The sequence below is a fragment of the Podarcis vaucheri genome, assembly GCF_965113315.1.
Source record: "Podarcis vaucheri genome assembly, chromosome: 1".
Lineage (NCBI taxonomy): Eukaryota > Metazoa > Chordata > Lepidosauria > Squamata > Lacertidae > Podarcis > Podarcis vaucheri.
In genome coordinates this window covers 6126144-6146333 of record NC_138759.1, presented here as the reverse complement: position 1 = coordinate 6146333, position 20190 = coordinate 6126144, and the positions used below count along the sequence as shown (strand labels likewise).

The following is a 20190-nucleotide window of genomic DNA, read 5'->3' as shown; positions in this document are numbered from 1 at the left end:
CAACCCACGCTATGTCACTGCTTGGACAACCCAAGGGGCTGCCAAGGAAAAGCTGAGGGCACGCTTAGACTTCATGGGGTCTGTTGATACTGCTGGGCTGCTTTGCTTCCCTACCTATCCCCAGTGGTGTCTAGTGAAGGTATGTGTGGGACAATAGGATGTGCCGAATTTTTCAAATTCCCCAAATGAGGGGTGCTAAAAAGTTGTTGCATGACTTAGGAATTCAAAAGCTATTCTGGTTCAACTGATACAATTCTGTTTGGCTTGGAAGGTAAAGTGTGAAGATTGCGTAGAAATACCGTATTTTTCGCTCCATAAGACGCACCCTTTCCCTCCTAAAAAGTAAGGGAAAATGTGTGTGCGTCTTATGGAGCGAATGCAGGCGGGAGGCTCTGCTCAGCGCTCCCTTTAAAGAATATTTTTTTTCTTGCATTCCCCCTCTAAAAACTAGGTGCGTCTTATGGTCGGGTGCGTCTTGCGGAGCGAAAAATACGGTAATTAAAAATCATTGCCAAATACTTTCAGTTAGATTATTCTGCTCACTTCCAGAGGGTTTGCGCAGGGGAAATATACCAGCAGATAATGACGAGAAAGGATAATTTTCCTCCCCACTCTAAATCACAGCAAAACCAAGCGCCCACATAAACAGCCGACACTCGCCAGTGTTACAAAATCTTGTATTAATCATCTCCCTTCACTTCCAATATAACGTTGATATGAAACATAGGCATGATTCCTAGTTACATGGGAGGAGGACGAATAATAAATATATATCGTAGCAAGTTGAAACCACGAGGGTGTTTCACCAGTAATAACAACAAATTGAAAACTGTACACTTGCAAAGAAATTACAGCATCCCCAAACGTTTATAGTGTGTTTTGTTTCCGCCCCCCACTCTTCTTTTTCTTCTTCTGTATAATCAGGAAGCTGAAACGTGTAAACAAACATGCTATTTCCATATATGACAAATTTCCTTTCTTAAAAAATATGCATTGCTTGGCAACATTAACTAGGCAAAAATATTTCTTTGTGCACTAATTTTATACAGGGGAAATACATCCTTCCCCCCACCAAAGAAAATGAAAAGAAGAGGTCAAGACTAAAATGCATGCAAAACAACAGAAGGTGTGTTTCAGTGCCAAAAGCAGGCATGCAGCAGAACAGAAACCCAAGCTTTTTTCGTTTTCGTTTTCATTTGCTTACAGGAGGCATAAATACACAAGAGTTATATATTAATAAGGGAGGAAGTATTTTGCTTTTTTTTCTTCTTCTTCAACATTTATTAACATTCCCGTTTTCTTGCAATTCCTCCCAGAGGAATACACATTCACCGTTTATTTTTATTTTTTTAAGTAAAGATTAAAGGAATACAAAAAATAAAACTCACTTTGCAAACTCTTGATGACTTGTATAAAATCAACTTTAGTGTTATCATAGCTGTGTGCAAATTATACTTTCTACATGGTCTACTCTTTCCTTCCTGCTTCAAATCAGGCACATCCAGAAAAACTTCGAAAGACCGGGGAATTTGGGGGCGGGAAGGGCAAAACGGGGGACGGCAAGAGGGCTAGGCGGACAGGCTTCGCCAGATGTTATGGGACATGGAGTTGCAGCTGTTCTGGGCGTATCTTCGCCCCTCTCTTCCCGCAAAGGTCTCTGCCAGTCTTTGCCAACCTGTTGCTTTCTGGGCAGCTCTGCCAGCTGGCTTTGATGGAAGCTGAAGTCCAAAAGCAAGTGGGGAGGGCCAGGTTGGCAGAGACTGATCCGGGGGAAATGCCACATGCCACACACTGCCTGCCTTTGGTGCAGAAAGAGGAGGGAGAAGTAATATCCAGATCAGCCCTGAGAAACCCAGAGAGGGAGAGAGAGGATGCTGATGAGACGAAATAGCCAAGTTCTAATTTTAAACGTGGGAGGCTGGCGCCATATGCAGAGTGCCAGTTCTGCAGCAATCTGAACTGCCTGCAGGTCTCTACATCTATCTTCATAAGCGCTGCTTCGGGGAGCAGGGCTGTGAAACCCTCCTCTCCACTCTGTGATCTCAGGACAACAAGGGGAAGATGCTTGGACTGTGTCGGAGGAAGCTGCACAAAAAGGGAGCATCGAATGACGCCTCAAAAGAAAGGCTGAGTTTCCTCAGCGTCATTCGTCCTTGGCCCCACCCGGGAAAAATAAAGGGGGGGGGGGAGAGAGAAAAAAAGGCACTGCCGTGGCCCAGAATTTGGGGAGTCTAAGGAGGCTGCGGCGTGTGTATGTGTCTCTCACTGCGGTAAAAGCAAACTGCTTGACAACAGCTGTGTAGGTGGTCATTTTGGTCATCCGGGTGGAGTTACAAGCGATTGCAAGACTTGTATTCAACAGACAAGCTTGCCATGGGGCAGGGAGGAAGAAGTATTTTTGGGCCCTGTTTTGCCAGGCACAGAGCTCTGGCCCAAACCTCGCCGAATCCAGGCCCCAAATCCAGGTAGGCCCCAAATCCAGGTAGGTGGGTTTGTTCTTCACGCAGCAAAGACCACCTTGTTTGGTGCCCATCCTTGGCTGAGGAACACGGCTCAAGGTCTGCTGGGAGACTCCCCTTTCACAAGTCTCCTGGGAACCAACGGGGACCTCGTCGCGCAAGGTCACGGAGGCGCCTCGAACCGCTGCAAGCCTTGCGTCCCCTCGCAGCCGGGCTGTTTCCCTTCCAGCTGATGGGCCTACGGAATGGGGCAGAGACCTGCGTCACCCGGCAGCCTGCACAGTTTGTTTCTGCAGCGCGGAAAACAGCCAAGGGCACTTGGAGGTATACTAGGGTTGCTTCACGTTGCAGTATAGACGGTATCACAGTGCAGGAAGTAAAAGCGACGGCGCTCCCCCCCCCAACACCCCCGGTGCTTCGTTCTTCTTGGTTCCAACCCCGGCCAGCTACTGCCCACCAAATGAATTCTGCGGCAGGTGGGGGACGGGCACCAGAAGCCCCTTCCCAGAAACCCCCCGCAGCCGCAATCTGGATACGTGAAATCTCGTTTGCATTTCCCCCTCCAACGATTAAGCCGCAAACCGCTAAAAGGAAAAGCAGCAATATAAATTTCATAGGTGATAAAATCGCATAGTAACAAGTTGTTTCTGGCAGCCGACATAACCAGCTTAATACACTCTTGCAATGAGAGCAAGGAGAAGGGGGAGGACAAAATAATAATAATAATAACAATAACAATAACAGAACTCCACACATTTCTACATAGTGAAATATTTCGCAATTTCTGACGCTATCCTATAATTGCTTATTATAAAACGGTTGCATTTGGTGATAAATGAGTAAATAGAAAAATGAAAGGCACTGCCACTTTTTTTTGTTTTGTTTTAAAATACTAAACATCTGACTTCCATGGCCTTTTGCATGCAACTTCTCCACTTTTTTATAAATAGATTTAATTTTTAGTTTAGATACTTATGGGGTGCCCCCCCGCCCCACCCCCTTTTTCCTGCAGTCAATACAGGAACTAAGAGGGAACCTGGGGGGGGGGGCTTTCTGAAATGTATCTAAAGCCTCTTTTGATTAAACAAGAAACACACAAACACACACACACACACAAAACCTAAGACAATGTCTCAACACACTGCGAATGGAAAAGAAGCTCTCTTATTCCAAGCGAAAGAAAGAAAGAAAGAAAGAAAGAAAGAAAGAAAGAAAGAAAGAAAGAAAGAAAGAAAGAAAGAGCATATGGTTATTCTCAGAATTTCTATCATGGTTACCAGCCATAGCGAGTTATAATTCATATATTTATCCAAAATAATATCTCTTAATAATCAGATAACCTCTGTTTTCCTATATTCAGCAAATGAATAAATAAAAGGGTCCCCCCCCCCAGATTTCTAAATACTTTTCAGGAACTTCTTCCTTTTCTACCCAAACCCCCATTTCCCTGCACAAGCAACGCCACTCAAGTTTTGTAGGACACCCCCCAAAAAAACCCCTCTCTCCACACTCAGGACAGTCATTCTGTCCCCCTTCAGTGTCCAATCTGCTTCCCCCACTCTCTTCTGCGCCCCCTTCTTTTCCCTCGCCCCTCGCAATTGATAACCTGAGCAAAACTGGTCAGGCCACCCTCCAGAGAAACTCGCCCCCCGCGAGGGAGTGGACCCGGGGCAGGTTGTGCCCCCTCTTCCTGGGTGCCTGGAAACAAACCACTTTCTGAAACCTTCCCCTCCCAGACTGCGTTCCTTCTTTGCTACGATCAAAACACAAAACACACCCACACCGCCCTTTAGCATCACGCGTTCCCGCTAGAAACACAGAAACGAAAACTGTATTTTGGCACCTTTTGTTTTAAGGAGGAGGAAAACGAAAAACAACAACGCGCGCCTTCAAAATATGGCATATCGAATGCATTTACATAGATCTCTCTGCCCAAAGGCTGAGGCACAGCTCTGCCCCTTCCTCTCCCCTCCACTGACTGGAAAAGAAAGTCGCAGCAAGTGTTTGGCACTAAGTTAAACCTCGATCAGGTGGAGAAAGAAAACTGTTCTACCCGAATAGAACTGGGCCATGAGAGACTCTCTGGGGGAAAGGCAATTGACTCACACGGGATAGATGTGTCGGGACAGGGGCTTCCTGTAGCACTCCTTAGGCTCAACTACATGCCAACCTTGAAACAAAATAAAAAAATTCCTTCCAGCAGCACCTTAGAGACCAACTAAGTTTGTTATTGGTATGAGCTTTCATGTGCATGCACACTTCTTCAGATACCATGCACACGAAAGCTCATACCAAGAACTTAGTTGGTCTCCAAGGTGCCACTGGAAGGATTTTTTTTATTTTGTTTCGACTACGGCAGACCAACACACCTGTAACATGCCAACCTGTTTCATTTTGGTGTAAACAAGGAGTGGGGAAACTCTGGCCTACCAGATGTTGCTGAACTTCCACCTCTATCAGCTGCAGAAAGCATCGCCAGGGGCCAGGGATAATGAGTTTTAAGTTCAGCAACATCTGGAGGGCCAAAGGTAGTGCACACCTGGCTTAAATGAGGATGGCTTCCACCTAGGGGCCCTGCCAGCTGCAGTTCAGTGATGGAGCTGAGGATGCCCAGGATCTCCCCAAAAGTCCAGTAAGGGGGTTTAAGGGGGCCACATCCACTTGAAACTGGTCTCAAGCCCATATAAATCTGCAGGATCTACTCCATCGCAATATTCCTGAGAGCACCCTCTCAAAACTACATTTACCAAGGTGAGCTGGTAGGGCATTCCCTCCATTGCAGGGGGTTGGAATGGATGACCACTTGGGTTCCCTTTCTACTCTGCAGTTTCGGGATTCTACGGAGGTTCTTCCAAGGGGAGCCATGATGATGAAACTGGTTTCAAATCAATTTATGATTCGCAGCATGGAGATGCCCATTCCTTGGCACTGTGGCACATTTCTGAGAGCGAAGGAAGTGTCGGGGGGGGGGGGAGAAGAGGCAGAGGTGTTTCCTCCCCCCCACTGAAGCCAGCGTGGCAGGAACAGGAACGAGGAGGTTCAGAAACGGCACTCCTGTCTCCGCTGCTGCCAGCCCTGAGGGGTCAGCTAGTGCCCACGTGGCTGAACGGGCTGCGCTCCTGCCCTGCTGCGTCCAGAAATGCTGAAATGATGCACCAATCTGCATGGTGCACAGACCCCCCTAAGCAAGCGCTGACTTGGTGAGCCCTTAGAATCAGGTATTACGGAATATGCTGGTATGATGTGATGCACCAAAACGTGACGTATATTTCAGCTGCGCACACTTGTTTTTTTATTTTTAAAGCTATATCTTCCTGCAGGAGGCAACAGCACGCCATTTGCAAAGACAAGGGAGCAAGGATTGGGCGTTTGGGAGTCTGCAAGTCACACTCCTTCTCCAGCAGCCAAGTTTTCTGGGGAGGTGGCGGAGGAGGATGGCATCAGGAGGAACTCTGCGCTGCCCTTTTTCTGGGCCACAAGAAACGGGCAAATCACACTTGCGGACGGTGCGGCTCTTGTTTAGACAGAGCAAACCGTACCGATGCCACGCAAACCAAGTTTCCGAGGTGACCTCACATCTCTCATAGGTTTGCACAGAGGCTGCCTTCAAAGGCTTCCTAGACCTGCTTGGATGAAATCTGGCCAGGTCTGCGATGGGAGCGTCAGTGGAAAAAGTAGGCGCATGAGTCTACTTGTTTGGGAAGCCGTGCTCGGCCAGAGCTGTTTTCTTTTGAAGCCTTGCTCCCCCCTCGACCCATCCATGCACTGACCTCGCCTGCCTGTGCTCACGAGGGGAGACGGGCCGTGCCCCTGCTTCCTTCCCCTCCTGGCGTGGCGCATGGATCCCCGTTCGCCAGGCTCAGAGAAAGGCATCAGTGTCTGCCTTCCAGCACAAACACGCCGGGGAACAGACGCCCCATTTAGACGGGGAGACTGCTGCCTCCAGCCGCTCTGTTTACCCTTCCCTCCTGCGCAGATCTTCGGCACAGGAAAGGCACGTTCTTACTCTCCTGAGAAGACGCCTCGGCACCCTCTCCTCCGATTACCTCACAGGCCGGGAAAAGAAAGTGGGATTGAATGAGCAGCACTCCGGCCCCCCAGACACGTCGGTGTGGACGTCAGGCCCTGGCTGGTATTTCCAAGGGTCTTCCAAGGGTACCCAGATTGGAAGTAGGCTTACTTGGAAGTCAGGGCTACCTTCTAAAGTTATGTCAGGGGCAGGTAGGAACTCGGATGCCACGTGGGAGGCTGCCTATGCCATCCTTTGGCAATCTGGGGTTCCCCAGATGTTTTGGGGGCCCCAACTCCTGCCAGCAGGGCAGTGCTGGCTGGGGCTGACAGGAACTGCCAGCCAAAACATCTGGGTTGGCAAAGGGCTACACCAACTGCTCCCTGCCACCAATGGAGGCTAGTACATTTGGTGAGAAGGGGGCACTGCCTTGCCAGCCTCAGTCAGCCGTCAGCTGCCTGCCTTCTTGCGTACAACCTATCCAGGGGGTGGCATTCGCTGCCAACTCCCCCCCCCTTAGTGGAGAACTCTGCAGGGAGTAGATGGGGACATCTCAATCTCTCACTGGCTCTGGCTCTGGCGCCACCTGCTGTTGGGCTCCACGATGCCCGCCCTGTCATTCCCAACGGGCACCAGTCGCTAACGCTACAATGCAGGATTTGACCCAGGTCTCGTTAGGTCTCACAGCTTGTTCTATGGCTTCCTTGGGGAGAAATCTGATGTACTACTGATCTCATGCATGGTATCCCCAACCTTCGGCCCTCCAGATGTTTTGGACTACAATTCCCATCATCCCTGACCGCTGGTCCTGTTAGCTAGGGATTGTGGGAGTTGTAGGCCAAAAACATCTGCAGGGCCGCAGGTCGGGGATGCCTGGTTTAGGCGACCTGACCCTTTCCCACACCAACACTTCTGGTTCCCAACTGGACCCATCCACTTGAGTGGCAAGCAATGCCAAGCAGACAGGGCTTGGGCCCTAGAAATAGGGTGGTCCATATGGACTCCCTGCTCTCATGGCTGCTGCCACCCAACCAGCAGCTTTCAGTCTGACACAAGACTGAAAAAACACAAGGCTGCCTGTGTTGCTCAATGAGCCGAGTCCCATTGCCACCCTACACTTCAGGTACCAAGCCAAAAGCAAGATGAGTCTCTGAGTGGACGTGGTTCTCTCGTTCTCCCAGAGAAACATCTCTGAGATGTTCTCTTCCTCCTAGGACACGGGCTCACGAGTCCATATGCAACATCTTTTCTGTTTTCTCTCTCTCTCACATACATACAAATATATGCACACAGACGCAATCTAAGGAGCGGAGGCTTCTCTGCGGCACCTCCAGACGCAGCTCCGCCTGCCTGCCCTGCCACAAATCTCATTCCTTCCTTCGGCGCCCTGCTCCGCCCCCGGCTCGGAAAGTCAAGAAAAAAGTCACGCAAGTGCCTCCCGCGGCCCCCTCTAGAGAAGCAATAGCTTGGCAGTTATTTTCAAAGGCAAACCTGCTGCTATAAGACACACACACACAAACACACACACGCACACACAAAAATGCCATGCAAAAGATCCTTTACGTCAGCGAGACGAGTCCTTGCAGGCGGCGGCAAAATTATTCTGGCAAGACCGAAGGGCCTTGTTCCGCTCCCCTCTCTCGCTGTGCCTGCGGTTTCCCTGTTCTGCCTGGCGCTAGCACCCTTGATCCTGGAGAGAACGTGGCAGGCGAGATTGGGGTGCTGGCAAGGGAGTCTGGGCCACGCGAGACGTCCCCCCCCCCAAGTGGCAGGCCAGGGGGCTGGGACTGGCCCACCCCATCCGCTCATCAACTTAACACTGCGAGAGGAGGAGGAAGAGGCGTTGGGGGGGGGCGCGTGCTCTGCACACCTGCCGCGCTCTTTTCCGCCCGCCTTTGTGTAAACAATGCGCAGAACCCAAAGCCGCTCTTTTGGACGCCAACGGAGGGAAATTAGTTTGGCCTTCTTAATTTCCTTTCCGCCGCTGCTGCCGCCCCCCACAACAACTGCAGCTCAAAACGGTGAATGATGTCAGTGAAACACAGCTCCTATTTACAGATGGCCGACGCGTTGCTCTCTGCGTCGTCGTCTTCATGCTTCGGTGACATTTTTTCAGAAAGTCTCTTTCTTCGCGAGGAGCGGTTCCGGCTGCCACCCCCGCTGCCCGTTCCCAACGGATGCTCCGTGTGTTATTATTGGGCTGCTAAGAGGCTTGCCCTTAGCCACGGTTGGGGAGGCCTGCTCCTCTGAGGAAGCCCTCCGACATCTTTCGCTCCCCACCCAATGTCGTTTCTCTGTTTTGTGCATAATCATAAACTTGGCGGATCCCAGCCCTGTTGCTTGACGATGCGTAACAGCAATATAAGTGTGACCCTTTTACAAAATGTAAACAGAGATGGAGAGAGGAGGAGACAAGAGACAGACAGACAGAGAGACAGAGAAAGAAGGAAATGGCAACGGAAAGGTTGCAAATTATCTCCAGGGATCCTTGACACGTCCGGGGACTCGCTGCCAACTTTGCCGCTGGTCCAGCAGCCCAATTTGCCGACGGCCAGCGTTCTCACTGCAGACACCTCCGACTTCTAGATCGTCGAGGTTCTGTCGACACCATCTGAAAGGGTGAGGTTCACCGTTAAGAGCACAATTCAAAGTGTTGGCGCTGACCTTTAAAGCCCTAAGCGGCCTCGGTCCAGTATACCTAAAGGAGTGCCTCCACCCCCATTGTTCAGCCTGGACATTAAGGTCCAGCTCCGAGGGCTTTCTGGCAGTTCCCTCCCTGCGAGAAGTGAGGTTACAGGAAACCAGGTAGAGGGCCTTCTTGGTGGTGGCGCCCACCCTGTGGAACACCCTCCCACCAGATGTCAAGGAAATAAGCAACTATCTGACTTTTAGAAGACATCTGAAGGCAGCCGTTTAGGGAAGCTTTTAATGTTTGATGTTTTATCATGCTTTTACTATTCTATTGGGAGCCACCTAGAGTGGCTCAAAATAAATAATTATTATCATTATTACTTACACGACATGCTCAGTTTTTAATGTCTGATGTTTTATCGCTTTTTCGTTATTATTAAATTTCTGCTGGGAGCCACCCAGAGTGGCTGGGGAAATAATAATAATAATAATAATAATAATAATAATAATAATAATAATAAATTATAATTAATAATAATTAATAATAATAATATGCAGGGCTGCCTTCGGGTGTCTTCTAAAGTTTGCAGAGTTACTTGTTTCCTTGGCATCTGATGGGAGGGCCTGCCACAGGGCGGTTGCCACCACCGAGAAGGCCCTCTGCCTGGTTATACAGTTCTGCTGCATCTCCTCTTACTTGACGTTTTCTAAGCTAAGACGTCTCTCACAGGAGTTGCCCCATCCCTTCGGCTGCTTGGGTCGCCCTTTTGTGAACCTTTCTCTGCAGTCTCCCCCTACGAAGGAGGCAAACCAGGAGGAGAGCACAGGGAGATGGGGTGGGAGGAAGGGTGAAGAGTCTGCCCTTTCAAACTTCAACCCCAAAAGATGCTCTCCATTTAGCACATGAGCGAGACTGGGGAAATGCTTCTGGGGGCGGGGGCTGCGGCTTCAAAGTTACACGCGGGCAGAGATAGGGGTAAGGAGGGAGACACATACACACACAGCCATGTTTTGTCCACCGGCAACTCAGCCTACGGAATACAGCCAACGATTGCAGCTCTCCCCGCTAAATAATTGTGGAAACTGCCCCACTGCTCAGATTCATCCCCCTGGGGGCTTTTCAGACTTATGGGGGGGGGGAGAAAGGGAAAAGATGAAAGAAGGGAGCTTGCTCAGGTCTCCTTTCAGAAAAGCAAACAAACAGCGAAACCACCTGAGCTCAAAACTCAACGACCCCTTTCTTTAATTTTTTTTTTCATATTCCTCCTTACTTTATTTCTTTTTTTTTTTTAATAAATTTTTTATTGGTTATACAGAAAGAATTTTTTTATGACAGACAAACATATAAAAAGACAAACAAACACGCATAATTTCATAATATCTTTTCTTAAACTTCTTTTCTCAGACTCCCCCATACCTCCCCTTTCTGCATCCTCATGTCCATATTTTTATAGCAACTTGTAAATGTTTTTTCCGCCCTAACTCATCTTAGTCCTTTCTTAATCAAATCTTAGATTACTGCAACCCTTTCTTTCTAAAAAACCTCGACATTCTAACATTCATCAATTTTATAATAGTCCTTGAGATAAATCTTGAATTTCTTCCACTCTTCTTCCGCAGTCTCCTTCCCCTGATCACGGATTCTGCTGGTCATCTCCGCCAATGTCATATAGTCCATCACTTTCATCTGCCACTCTTCCAAGGTGGGTAGGTCTTGTGTCTTCCAATACTTTGCGATCAATATTCTTGCTGCTGTTGTTGCATACATAAAAAAAGTTCTATCCTTCTTTGGCACTAATTGGCCGACAATGCCCAAGAGAAAGGCCTCTGGTTTCTTAAGGAAAGTATATTTAAATACCTTTTTCATTTCATTATATATCATTTCCCAGAAAGCCTTAATCTTCGGGCATGTCCACCAAAGATGATAAAAAGTACCTTCAGTTTGTTTACATTTCCAACAGTTATTATCAGGCAAATGATAAATTTTTGCTAGCTTGACTGGAGTCATGTACCACCTGTAGATCATTTTCATAACATTTTCCTTTAAGGCATTACATGCCGTAAATTTAATACCGGTGTTCCACAACCTTTCCCAGTCAGCAAACAAAATGTTATGACCAATGTCCTGTGCCCACTTAATCATGACTGATTTAACGGTTTCATCTTGTGTATTCCATTTCAACAGCAAATTATACATTCTTGACAAGTTCTTAGTATTGGGTTCTAACAGTTCTGTCTCAAGTTTTGATTTTTCCACCTGGAAGCCAATTTTCCTGTCTTGTTTATAGACCTCCATTATTTGATAATAATGGAGCCAATCTTGTACTTTGGGTTTTAGTTTTTCATGACTCTTTAATTTCAATTTCTCTCCATCCTGTTCTAAGATTTCACAATACTTTGGCCATCCGACCTCCATATTGACTTTCTTATATGCCTTAGCCTCTAAGGGTGACAACCATCTAGGGGTTTTGTTTTCCAATAAATCTTTATATCTCATCCAAACATTAAACAACGCTTTCCTAACAATATGATGTTTAAAGGCACTATGCACTTTGATTTTGTCATACCATAGATATGCATGCCAACCAAATGCGTTATTGAAACCTTCTAAGTCCAAGATATCTGTATTCTCGAGGAGCATCCACTCTTTCAGCCAGCAGAACGCTGCTGCTTCATAATACAATTTTAAGTCCGGCAGGGCAAATCCCCCTCTTTCTTTTGCATCTGTAAGTATTTTAAATTTTATTCTGGGCTTTTTGCCCTGCCAGACAAATTTCGCAATGTCTTTCTGCCACCTCTTGAAACAGTCCATCTTGTCAATAATCTGCAAAGTTTGAAACAAAAATAACATTCTAGGCAATACATTCATCTTAATCACTGCAATTCGGCCTAGCATTGACAATCTCAAATTTGACCATATTTCTAGATCTTTTTTAATTTCTGACCAACATTTTTCATAGTTGTCCTTATACAAGTTCAGGTTTTTAGATGTTAAATTTACCCCTAGGTATTTCACCTTCTTAACCACCGTCAAGCCTGTCTCTTCTTGGAATTTCTCCTTCTCCATATCTGTTAAGTTTTTTCCTAAGACTTTAGTTTTTTGTTTATTCAATTTAAATCCAGCTACTTGGCCAAATTGTTGGATTATCTCTAACACCCTTTTCGTACTAGTGTTTGGCTCTTGTAAAGTCAAGACTAAGTCGTCTGCAAATGCCCTTAACTTGTAATGTTTAGCTCCGACCTGTACACCTTTAACCTCCTGGTCATTTCCAATCATATTCAGCAACACCTCTAGAACCGAAATAAAAAGCAATGGGGAAATTGGGCACCCCTGTCGTGTTCCTTTTTCTATCTTAAGTTCCTCAGTTATTACATTATTTACAATCAACTTAGCTTTTTGTTCAGAATATATTGCACCCATACCATTCTCAAAACCTTGTCCTACCCCCATCCCATGAAGATTCTTTTTCATAAAACTCCAAGAAATATTGTCAAAGGCTTTCTCCGCATCCACAAATATCAAAACTGCTTTGGTATTTATGTTCACCTCTAGCTTTTCTAGAATATCTATTATATTCCTGACATTGTCTGAAAGGTGTCTCTTTGGGAGAAAGCCTGCTTGGTCCTTATGAATCCTCTCCATCAGCACTTTTTTAAATCTTTTTGCTAAAATGTCTGCAAAAATTTTGTAATCCACATTAAGTAATGATATTGGGCGGTAGTTCTTCAGTTGAGTCTTTTCAGTCTCTGTCTTTGGTATGAGTGAAATATATACTTCTTTCCACGATTCAGGTGCCTTTTTTCCCTCTAGGATCTCGTTACAAACTTCCTTTAACGGTTGTATCAACCATTCTTTTAAGGATTTGTAGTATCTGGAAGTCAATCCATCTGGCCCTGGAGATTTGCCCAGTTGCATGTCCTGAATGGCACCCTCTATCTCTTGCTCTGTTATTTTCTGATTTAAATCCACCTTGCTTTGATGAGAGATTTTTTGTAATCCATATTTATTAAGGAATTTATCAATATCCTCTTCATTTTGTAATCCTTGAGAATAGAGTTTTTTAAAATAGCTCAAAAAGCAATTTCTTATCTCATTAGGTTTAGATACATTCTTTCCATCCACTTCTAGGCTTGTAACTGTATTCAATTTCTGCCTTTTCTTTAGTTGCCATGCCAAAAGTTTGCCACATTTGTCTGCCGATTCAAATGTCTTTTGTTTCATCTGCTTTATCTTCCATTCTATCTCTTGGTTCATCAATTCCATATACTGTGTTTGATATAACTTGATCTCTCTCAAAATTTCCTGGGACTTTGGTTTTGCTCTTAATTTTTCCTCTCCTTCCTTTATCTTTTCCAATATCTTTTCCTTTTTCTCATTCTGTTTTCTCTTCTTTATTGAATTTTGTTGAATCAAAAATCCTCGCATCACAGCTTTACTTGCGTCCCAGATCACTCTTTTTTCCACATCAGCCTTTAGATTTATTTCAAAATAGTCCTTTAAAGCTTTTTGGGCCTTCATGTGGATCTCCTTATCTCGAAACAGGGTGTCATTCATCCTCCATCTAAATTGACCAGTTACTGTAAGTTTCATTTCCATCTTCACGGCGTTATGGTCGGAGCAAGTTTTTGGGCAGATTTCTATCTTCTTAATCTTTGGAGCCATTCCACTAGTAATCCAGATTTGATCAATTCTGGTCCAGGTCATCTTTGCTTGGGAGAAAAAGGTTCCCTCTCTCTCAAGAGGGTTCCTTGTTCTCCAAATGTCTATTAAGTCCATGTTTTCCGTCATTTCAAAAAAAGTCTTCGGGAGTCTCCCTTCCTTGGTGACTGTTGACCTTTGTGCCTTGTCCATGTTTGTGGAGACCACACCATTCATATCTCCCATCATTATCATATTGTAATCCAAATAGTCCGTCAAAGTTTCATGGAGTTTCTTGAAGAATTCTGCTTTGCCTTCATTTGGTGCATAGATCCCAATTATCAAAAGTTTTTCTCCTTGTACTTGTATCTCAACTGCCAAATATCTTCCTTGTTCGTCTTTAAACATCATTTTTGGAGCCCACTTCTCTTTTGCATAAATCACAACTCCTCTTTTTTTGACTTTGTCTGACGAGATAAATTCTTGTCCTAGTCTTTTATTTATAAGTAATCTCCTGTGGGCTCTAGTTATATGAGTTTCTTGTAAGCATATCAAGTCCAGTTGTTCTCTATTCAATATGTGAAAAACTTGTCGTCTCTTCAAAGGCATGTTCAGCCCATTACAATTCCAGCTAAGGAATTGCAGGGCCATCTTGTTATTTTTCCAATGATCCTCCAACAGCTCCCAGTTGTTGCTCTTCCTCTGATGGTGGTGGGTTTTGTCCAAACGATAAGTTCAAAATGTCTATTGCTCTCCTCTGTTCTGCAATTGGATCCACAGTTCCCTTCTCCAAGTCTTCTCGGTTTCTTTCCAAGAATCTCTCTTTATCTTGTATCGTCTTTATCTTCACCTTTTTTCCTTTGTAGTCAAAAGACAATCCCTGTGGAAATTCCCACCTGAAGAAAATGATATTCTTCTTTAGCAGGTAAACCAAGTCTTTGTAAAAAGTTCTCAGGTCCAGGATGTGCTTGGGAATATCTTTGAAGATCTGTATAGTGGAATTCTCAATTTGCAGGGCCTTTTCAAAATGAAGTTTTAGGATTTTGTCTCTTTCTTCTTTTGATCTCAGAGTAATTAAACAATCCCTTGGAACCTTTCTGTTCTGCTTCTTGCCCAATCTAAATGCTGTAGTAATTTTAATTTCGTCCTCTTCCAACTCCCAATGGTCAATGAACTCTTGTGTTAAATATTCTCCAAGGTTGTCTCCTTCGTTTTCTGGGGTCAGTCTTAATTTCAAATTTCTCTCTTTTCTCTGTAATTCCCACAAGGCAAAGGTTGTGTCGTGTTCGTATACCTTTTTTATAACCGGTTCTAGGTTCCCTTGCGTCTCTCCAGCAATTTTTCTGGCTTCTTCTGCAATTTTACGAGTTGCAGAATTTTCTTCTGCAAGCTTATTTATTGATTGTGTATTCAGATCCAATCTTGCTGTTATATCTGTCAATTTTTGTGAGTTTTCTGTTAACTTCTTAGTGTTCTCTACAGACTGCCTTGTTAAGTCTGCAGTCTGCTTTGTTAAATTTTCCAGGGATTGATTTATCTTAAGTAGAGCTTGTGACACTGGATCCATGGAGACAGGTATCCCTTTTTCTTGTCCTGATGTTCCTATGGGAGTTGCGCCTGTAATCGAGCCTCTCTTTTTTTGTGGCTGCTGTTGTTGTTGTCTTGTCTTGGCTCTTGTAGCTATTTCCTCTACTGGACCGCTCATCTCCCAAGGTCGTTTCCCTTTCTTTAAAACGTTATTTATAGCGCTGCTCGGCGGGCCGTCCTTGGTCTAGCATTGCTGAATGAAAACAACCAGCGAGGAACAAGATCCTGCCTTGAAATGTCCCGGCAAGATTCCTTTCAAAGCAGCTGCAGGGAAAAAATAGGAATTCCTCCCCCCACCCCCACCCCGCTGCCCCTGTCCCTTACTAACGTAGCTGATCCAGTTACAGGTAGGTAGCCGTGTTGGTCTGCCATAGTCAAAATAAAAAAATTCCTTCCAGTAGCACCTTAAAAACCAACTAAGTTAGTTCTTGGTATGAGCTTTCGTGTGCATGCACACTTCTTCAGATACACTGAAACAGAAGTTGCCAGATCCTTCTATATAGTGAGAAGGTGGGGAGGGGTGTTACTCAGGAGGGTGGTGGGAATGGGAGATTGGCAGATAGCTGAGATGAGCCTGTTGATGACTCTTAACGACTGCAATAGGTCTTACAGGAAAAGGCAAGGGGTGAGAAGGTGAGAAATGGCTTAGTCATGTATAATGAGATAAGAATCCAATGTCTCTGTTCAGACCAGGTCTCTCCATGGTTTTAAGTTTGGTAATGAGTTGCAATTCAGCAGCTTCTCTTTCCAGTAGCTGATCCACGTTCAGTAGCCAGGAAGATCTCAGGCTTAGGTTGGTGAGTTATGGAAGTGGAAAACATGGTCTTTCCCCTTCCTCTTTGCCCTCTCAGCCAGAATTTTTATTTTATCCCGAGACCTGTGGGTATAGGACTGTAGACAAGCAAGCCAGTTTTTAATGATTTTAGCGGCTGCTGCATTCGACGACTAACAGTGCAATTGGTTTGTGGCAGGGGTTGGGAACTTCGGGGGCCGAAACCCACCCAGGTGGGAGGGGTACAAATAAATAATAATAATAATAATGAGAATACTGTGATGTCTCTAATCTTCAGCCACAAACCCACAGATACACTACAGACCATGTGGATGAAGTTTGTGAATCGGCGGTGGACCACAGGCTACAGCTTGGGAACTCCAGAGCTGTTAATTAACACTAGAATTGTGTTATTCTGATTTTGCAGCTGAGCATCTACAGTTCATGGGACGCGGGTGGCACTGTGGGTTAAACCACAGAGCCTAGGACTTGCCGATCAGAAGGTCGGCAGTTCGAATCCCCGCGACGGGGTGAGCTCCCGTTGCTCGGTCCCTGCTCCTGCCATTCTAGCAGTTCGAAAGCACATCAAATAGGTAGATAAATAGGTACCGCTCCGGTGGGAAGGTAAACAGCGTTTCCGTGCGCTGCTCTGGTTCACCAGAAGCGGCTTAGTCATGCTGGCCACATGACCCGGAACCTGTGCGCCGGCTCCCTCGGCCAATAAAGCGAGATGAGCGCCGCAACCCTAGAGTCGGTCACGACTGGACCTAATGGTCAGGGGTCCCTTTACCCTTTACTTTATCTACAGCTCATAGCAGGGGTAGCCAGCATGGTGGGCCCCACAACTCCAGTGGGGTCAAAGGTCAGGGAGTGATGGGAGATGTAGTCTAAGAGCATCTAGAGAGTCCCACCTTGGCTGGCTATTCTTGGTCCATCCTGACAAACCAAACTGACTCGTAATAATTCCCCCTGAACCAAGACGTAGGAACGGCCAAGAGGGAGACAACAGAGATGAGATTTAGCAAGACAACACATTTATCTTACAAGAGTTCCTAGAATCATACAAACTTCAGATATTTGAAGATGGCTATTCTATCGCTTCCCAGTCTTCTCTTGTCCAGGCTAGGCGTATCCCACTCCTTCAACCGTTCCTCATAAGGCTTGGCTGACTTTCCCTACACAATTCATTATGGTAACTTCAGTAGGTAGGAAAATGGTTTTAGCAGAAACCGAACTGTAGCTGAATGGAAACAGTGTGCATTGCAACGAAAGCAGGACAGGACAGAAATTGCTGTCTCCTTGTATCCCAAGCTCTGGCCCTTCCCCAGAGGGCTTCTGTCTCTCTCTGTGTGCCTTTCTCCCCCCCAAAAAAAATCTCAATCCCTTGAACTGCAGCTTGAAGTGGCTCAGTCCGGAATTCTACCGTCTTCCTGTGTGTCATGAGTGGATGGGATCTCAGGACATTTCTGACACAGATAAGAGGTTGGAAACAAGAGAAGCGCTTACCTCCAAGTGCATGTTCTGTCATACTGAGGCACAACGACTCCAGCCTATTATTGATGTCAGGTTCTGTCACTGGTACCTGGAACTCTGCAGAAAAAAACAGAAAGTGTGTTTCCATGAGAATAGGAAATATCTGCAGCGTAGCTGGAGGCACTTCCTGCATGTGGAAGGAAATCCAGGCTGCAAATCTGGTTAAGACAAAAGTTTTTCCTTCTGGAGAATTATTATTATTATTATTATTCTCCATTCTGGGCCGAGTGGGGAACTTGCCCACCTCTTTTCGACTGGGAGATTGCAGTCAAATACAACTAGTTAGTACATGAAGGGGTAAAGGACCACAGAGCTGTATTGCTAGATAGTCTCAGCCAGGATACGCCATAGTCTACTCTGCAAAGGAAGTCAAGCCTTTTACTTCCTTTCTCTCTCTCTGCAACCAAGGAGGACGTGTGTAAGTTTGCTCCTGAGCTCCCGAGCTTACAGCACATATTTGGAACTACATTCTGTATTCTCTACCCAATAGTATTGTGTCTGTATTATCCTTGCTGCTGCACGCAGCAATGTATGACTCAGACCTTGAATCTGTAAGTAAAGCATTTTAAACTTACTTAATAGTGTGTGGTCTGCTCATTTCAAGAGCGGTAGAAAGAGGTCACCTGCTGTGTGCAGCTGAATGGGATATAAAGGTTTAAGAACCTATATTCCTAATGCTTTACTGTTGCTTAACTTTTGTGAGTTTAATCTCTGCTACTGGGGCTCTCTCCGTACAGGAGCATGACGTTTTGAAACCAGGCACGCAGCTGTTTTCTTTCACTGCTCACCCACACACCTGGGTCCACAGGGATCCATATATTTAATCCCCCTCCTAACCACCTAAAAATAGTCTTAAAATACTTTGGAGTGTGGTGGCACTGGTGAAGGGAGATTGCAAGCTTGCCAAATGTCCACTATATCGCTTAGGCGGGCTGTGGGGATGCTTCCAAGGAAACGGGGGCAATTTGGCAGGCCCCAGCTAGCTCCAGCCCACCGGCTGGTAGCCGAGCAATCTCCGGGCCTTGGCTCAGCGTGAAACAGCAAGCCGCAGCTTCAGAAGTCTTCAGAAGCTGGAGCACGCTCTAATCAGCAGAGTTAATAACATGCAACAGAAGTGGCAGGAGACGGCTGTGAGAGCATATTTGCAGGCAGTTTATTCGGCATACATCAGGACAAAGGAAAAACATGTCTTCTCCCTTTCGTGTCCAAGAGCAAGAAGCAAAAGCTATACACAAACGGAAGTTCCCAGCAAGCTGTGCTGGAGTGTAAACAGACATGCGCCATACAACTATCCACACATCTCTTTTAAGGTGGGACGGAATATTCTAACAGAGATAAGAAGAGGGTGAGGACTGGCAAAGGAGCAAGACGTCTTTGGCCTACCTGGCTGCTGAAACATAAGCATGGTTTGCGGAGAGGTGTGCACTGGCAGCGAGCGCGTCCTCTGCACAGAACTGTGAGTCCGGCTGGGCATGCTGTTGCTCCCTCCAGGGTTTGCAAACCAAAGGTTCTGTAAGGGAGAAGAACATGGACCGTCAAGCTGCAAATGGAGAGGCCAATGGGAGACGCAGCTACAAGATGCCCTACCCACGCTGGCTGTCTACACTCTAGGACCTACAGGGATGCAGGTGGCGCTGTGGTCTAAATCACTGAGCCTCTTGAGCTTGCCGATCAGAAGGCTGGCAGTTCGAATCTCCGCAATGGAGTAATCTCCCGTTGCTCTGTCCCAACTCCTACCAACCTAGCAGTTTGAAAGCATGCCACTGCAAGTAGATAAATAGGTACTGCTCTGGCGGGAAGGTAAAAGGCGTTTCCATGCGCTATGGCTTCTGTCACAGTGTCCCGTTGCGCCAGAAGCAGTTTAGTCCTGCTGGCCACATGACCCGGAAAACTGTCTGTGGACAATCGCCTGCTCCCTTGGCCTGAAAGCGAGATGAGCGCCGCAACCCCATAGTTGCCTTTGACTGGACGTAACCATCCAGGGGTCCTTTACCTTTTACCTTACACCATGTGTAGGCAAACTAAGGCCCGGGGGCTGGATCCGGCCCAATCGCCTTCTAAATCCGGCCTACGGATGGTCCGGGAATCAGTGTGTTTTTACATGAGTAGAATGTGTGCTTTTATTTAAAATGCATCTCTGGGTTAATTGTGGGGCACAGGAATGTGTTCATTTCCCTCCCCCCTAAAAATATAGTCGAGCTCCCCACAAGGTATAAAGGACAGTGGACTGGCCCCCTGCTGAAAAAGTTTGATGATCTCTGCTTTACACTCTAGGACCTATCGTGCTGCAAAAGCAGAAAGGCACAAGGGAAATGTTTGGCACGGCACAGCACACTGGGCAATGCTGGGAAGATTTTGAATGTGTTGCATACATTAGGTAAAGGTAAAGGGACCCCTGGCCATTAGGTCCAGTCGTGGCTAACTCTGGGGTTGTGGCGCTCATCTCACTTTACTGGCTGAGGGAGCCGGTGTACAGCTTCCGAGTCATGTGGCCAGGATGACTAAGCCGCTTCTGGCGAACCAGAGCAGCGCATGGAAACGCCGTTTACCTTCCCGCCGG

At 46.3% G+C, this 20190-nt stretch overlaps 1 protein-coding gene across 2 annotated transcripts in view; it reads right to left on the bottom strand.

Moving 5' to 3' along the window:
* Window positions 1-663: 663 nt before the first annotated feature.
* The window catches only part of SAMD4A (sterile alpha motif domain containing 4A), a 149968-nt gene continuing 130441 nt past the window's right edge, over window positions 664-20190 (bottom strand). For both annotated transcript variants that reach the window (XM_082217651.1, XM_082217650.1), the window contains 3 exons: window positions 19014-19140; window positions 17604-17687; window positions 664-9079 (listed from right to left, as the gene is read on the bottom strand). In XM_082217651.1, the coding sequence (XP_082073777.1) occupies window positions 9051-9079; window positions 17604-17687; window positions 19014-19140 (240 nt within the window). In that variant the 3' untranslated portion in view covers window positions 664-9050. The remainder of the gene's footprint in view (window positions 9080-17603; window positions 17688-19013; window positions 19141-20190) is intronic.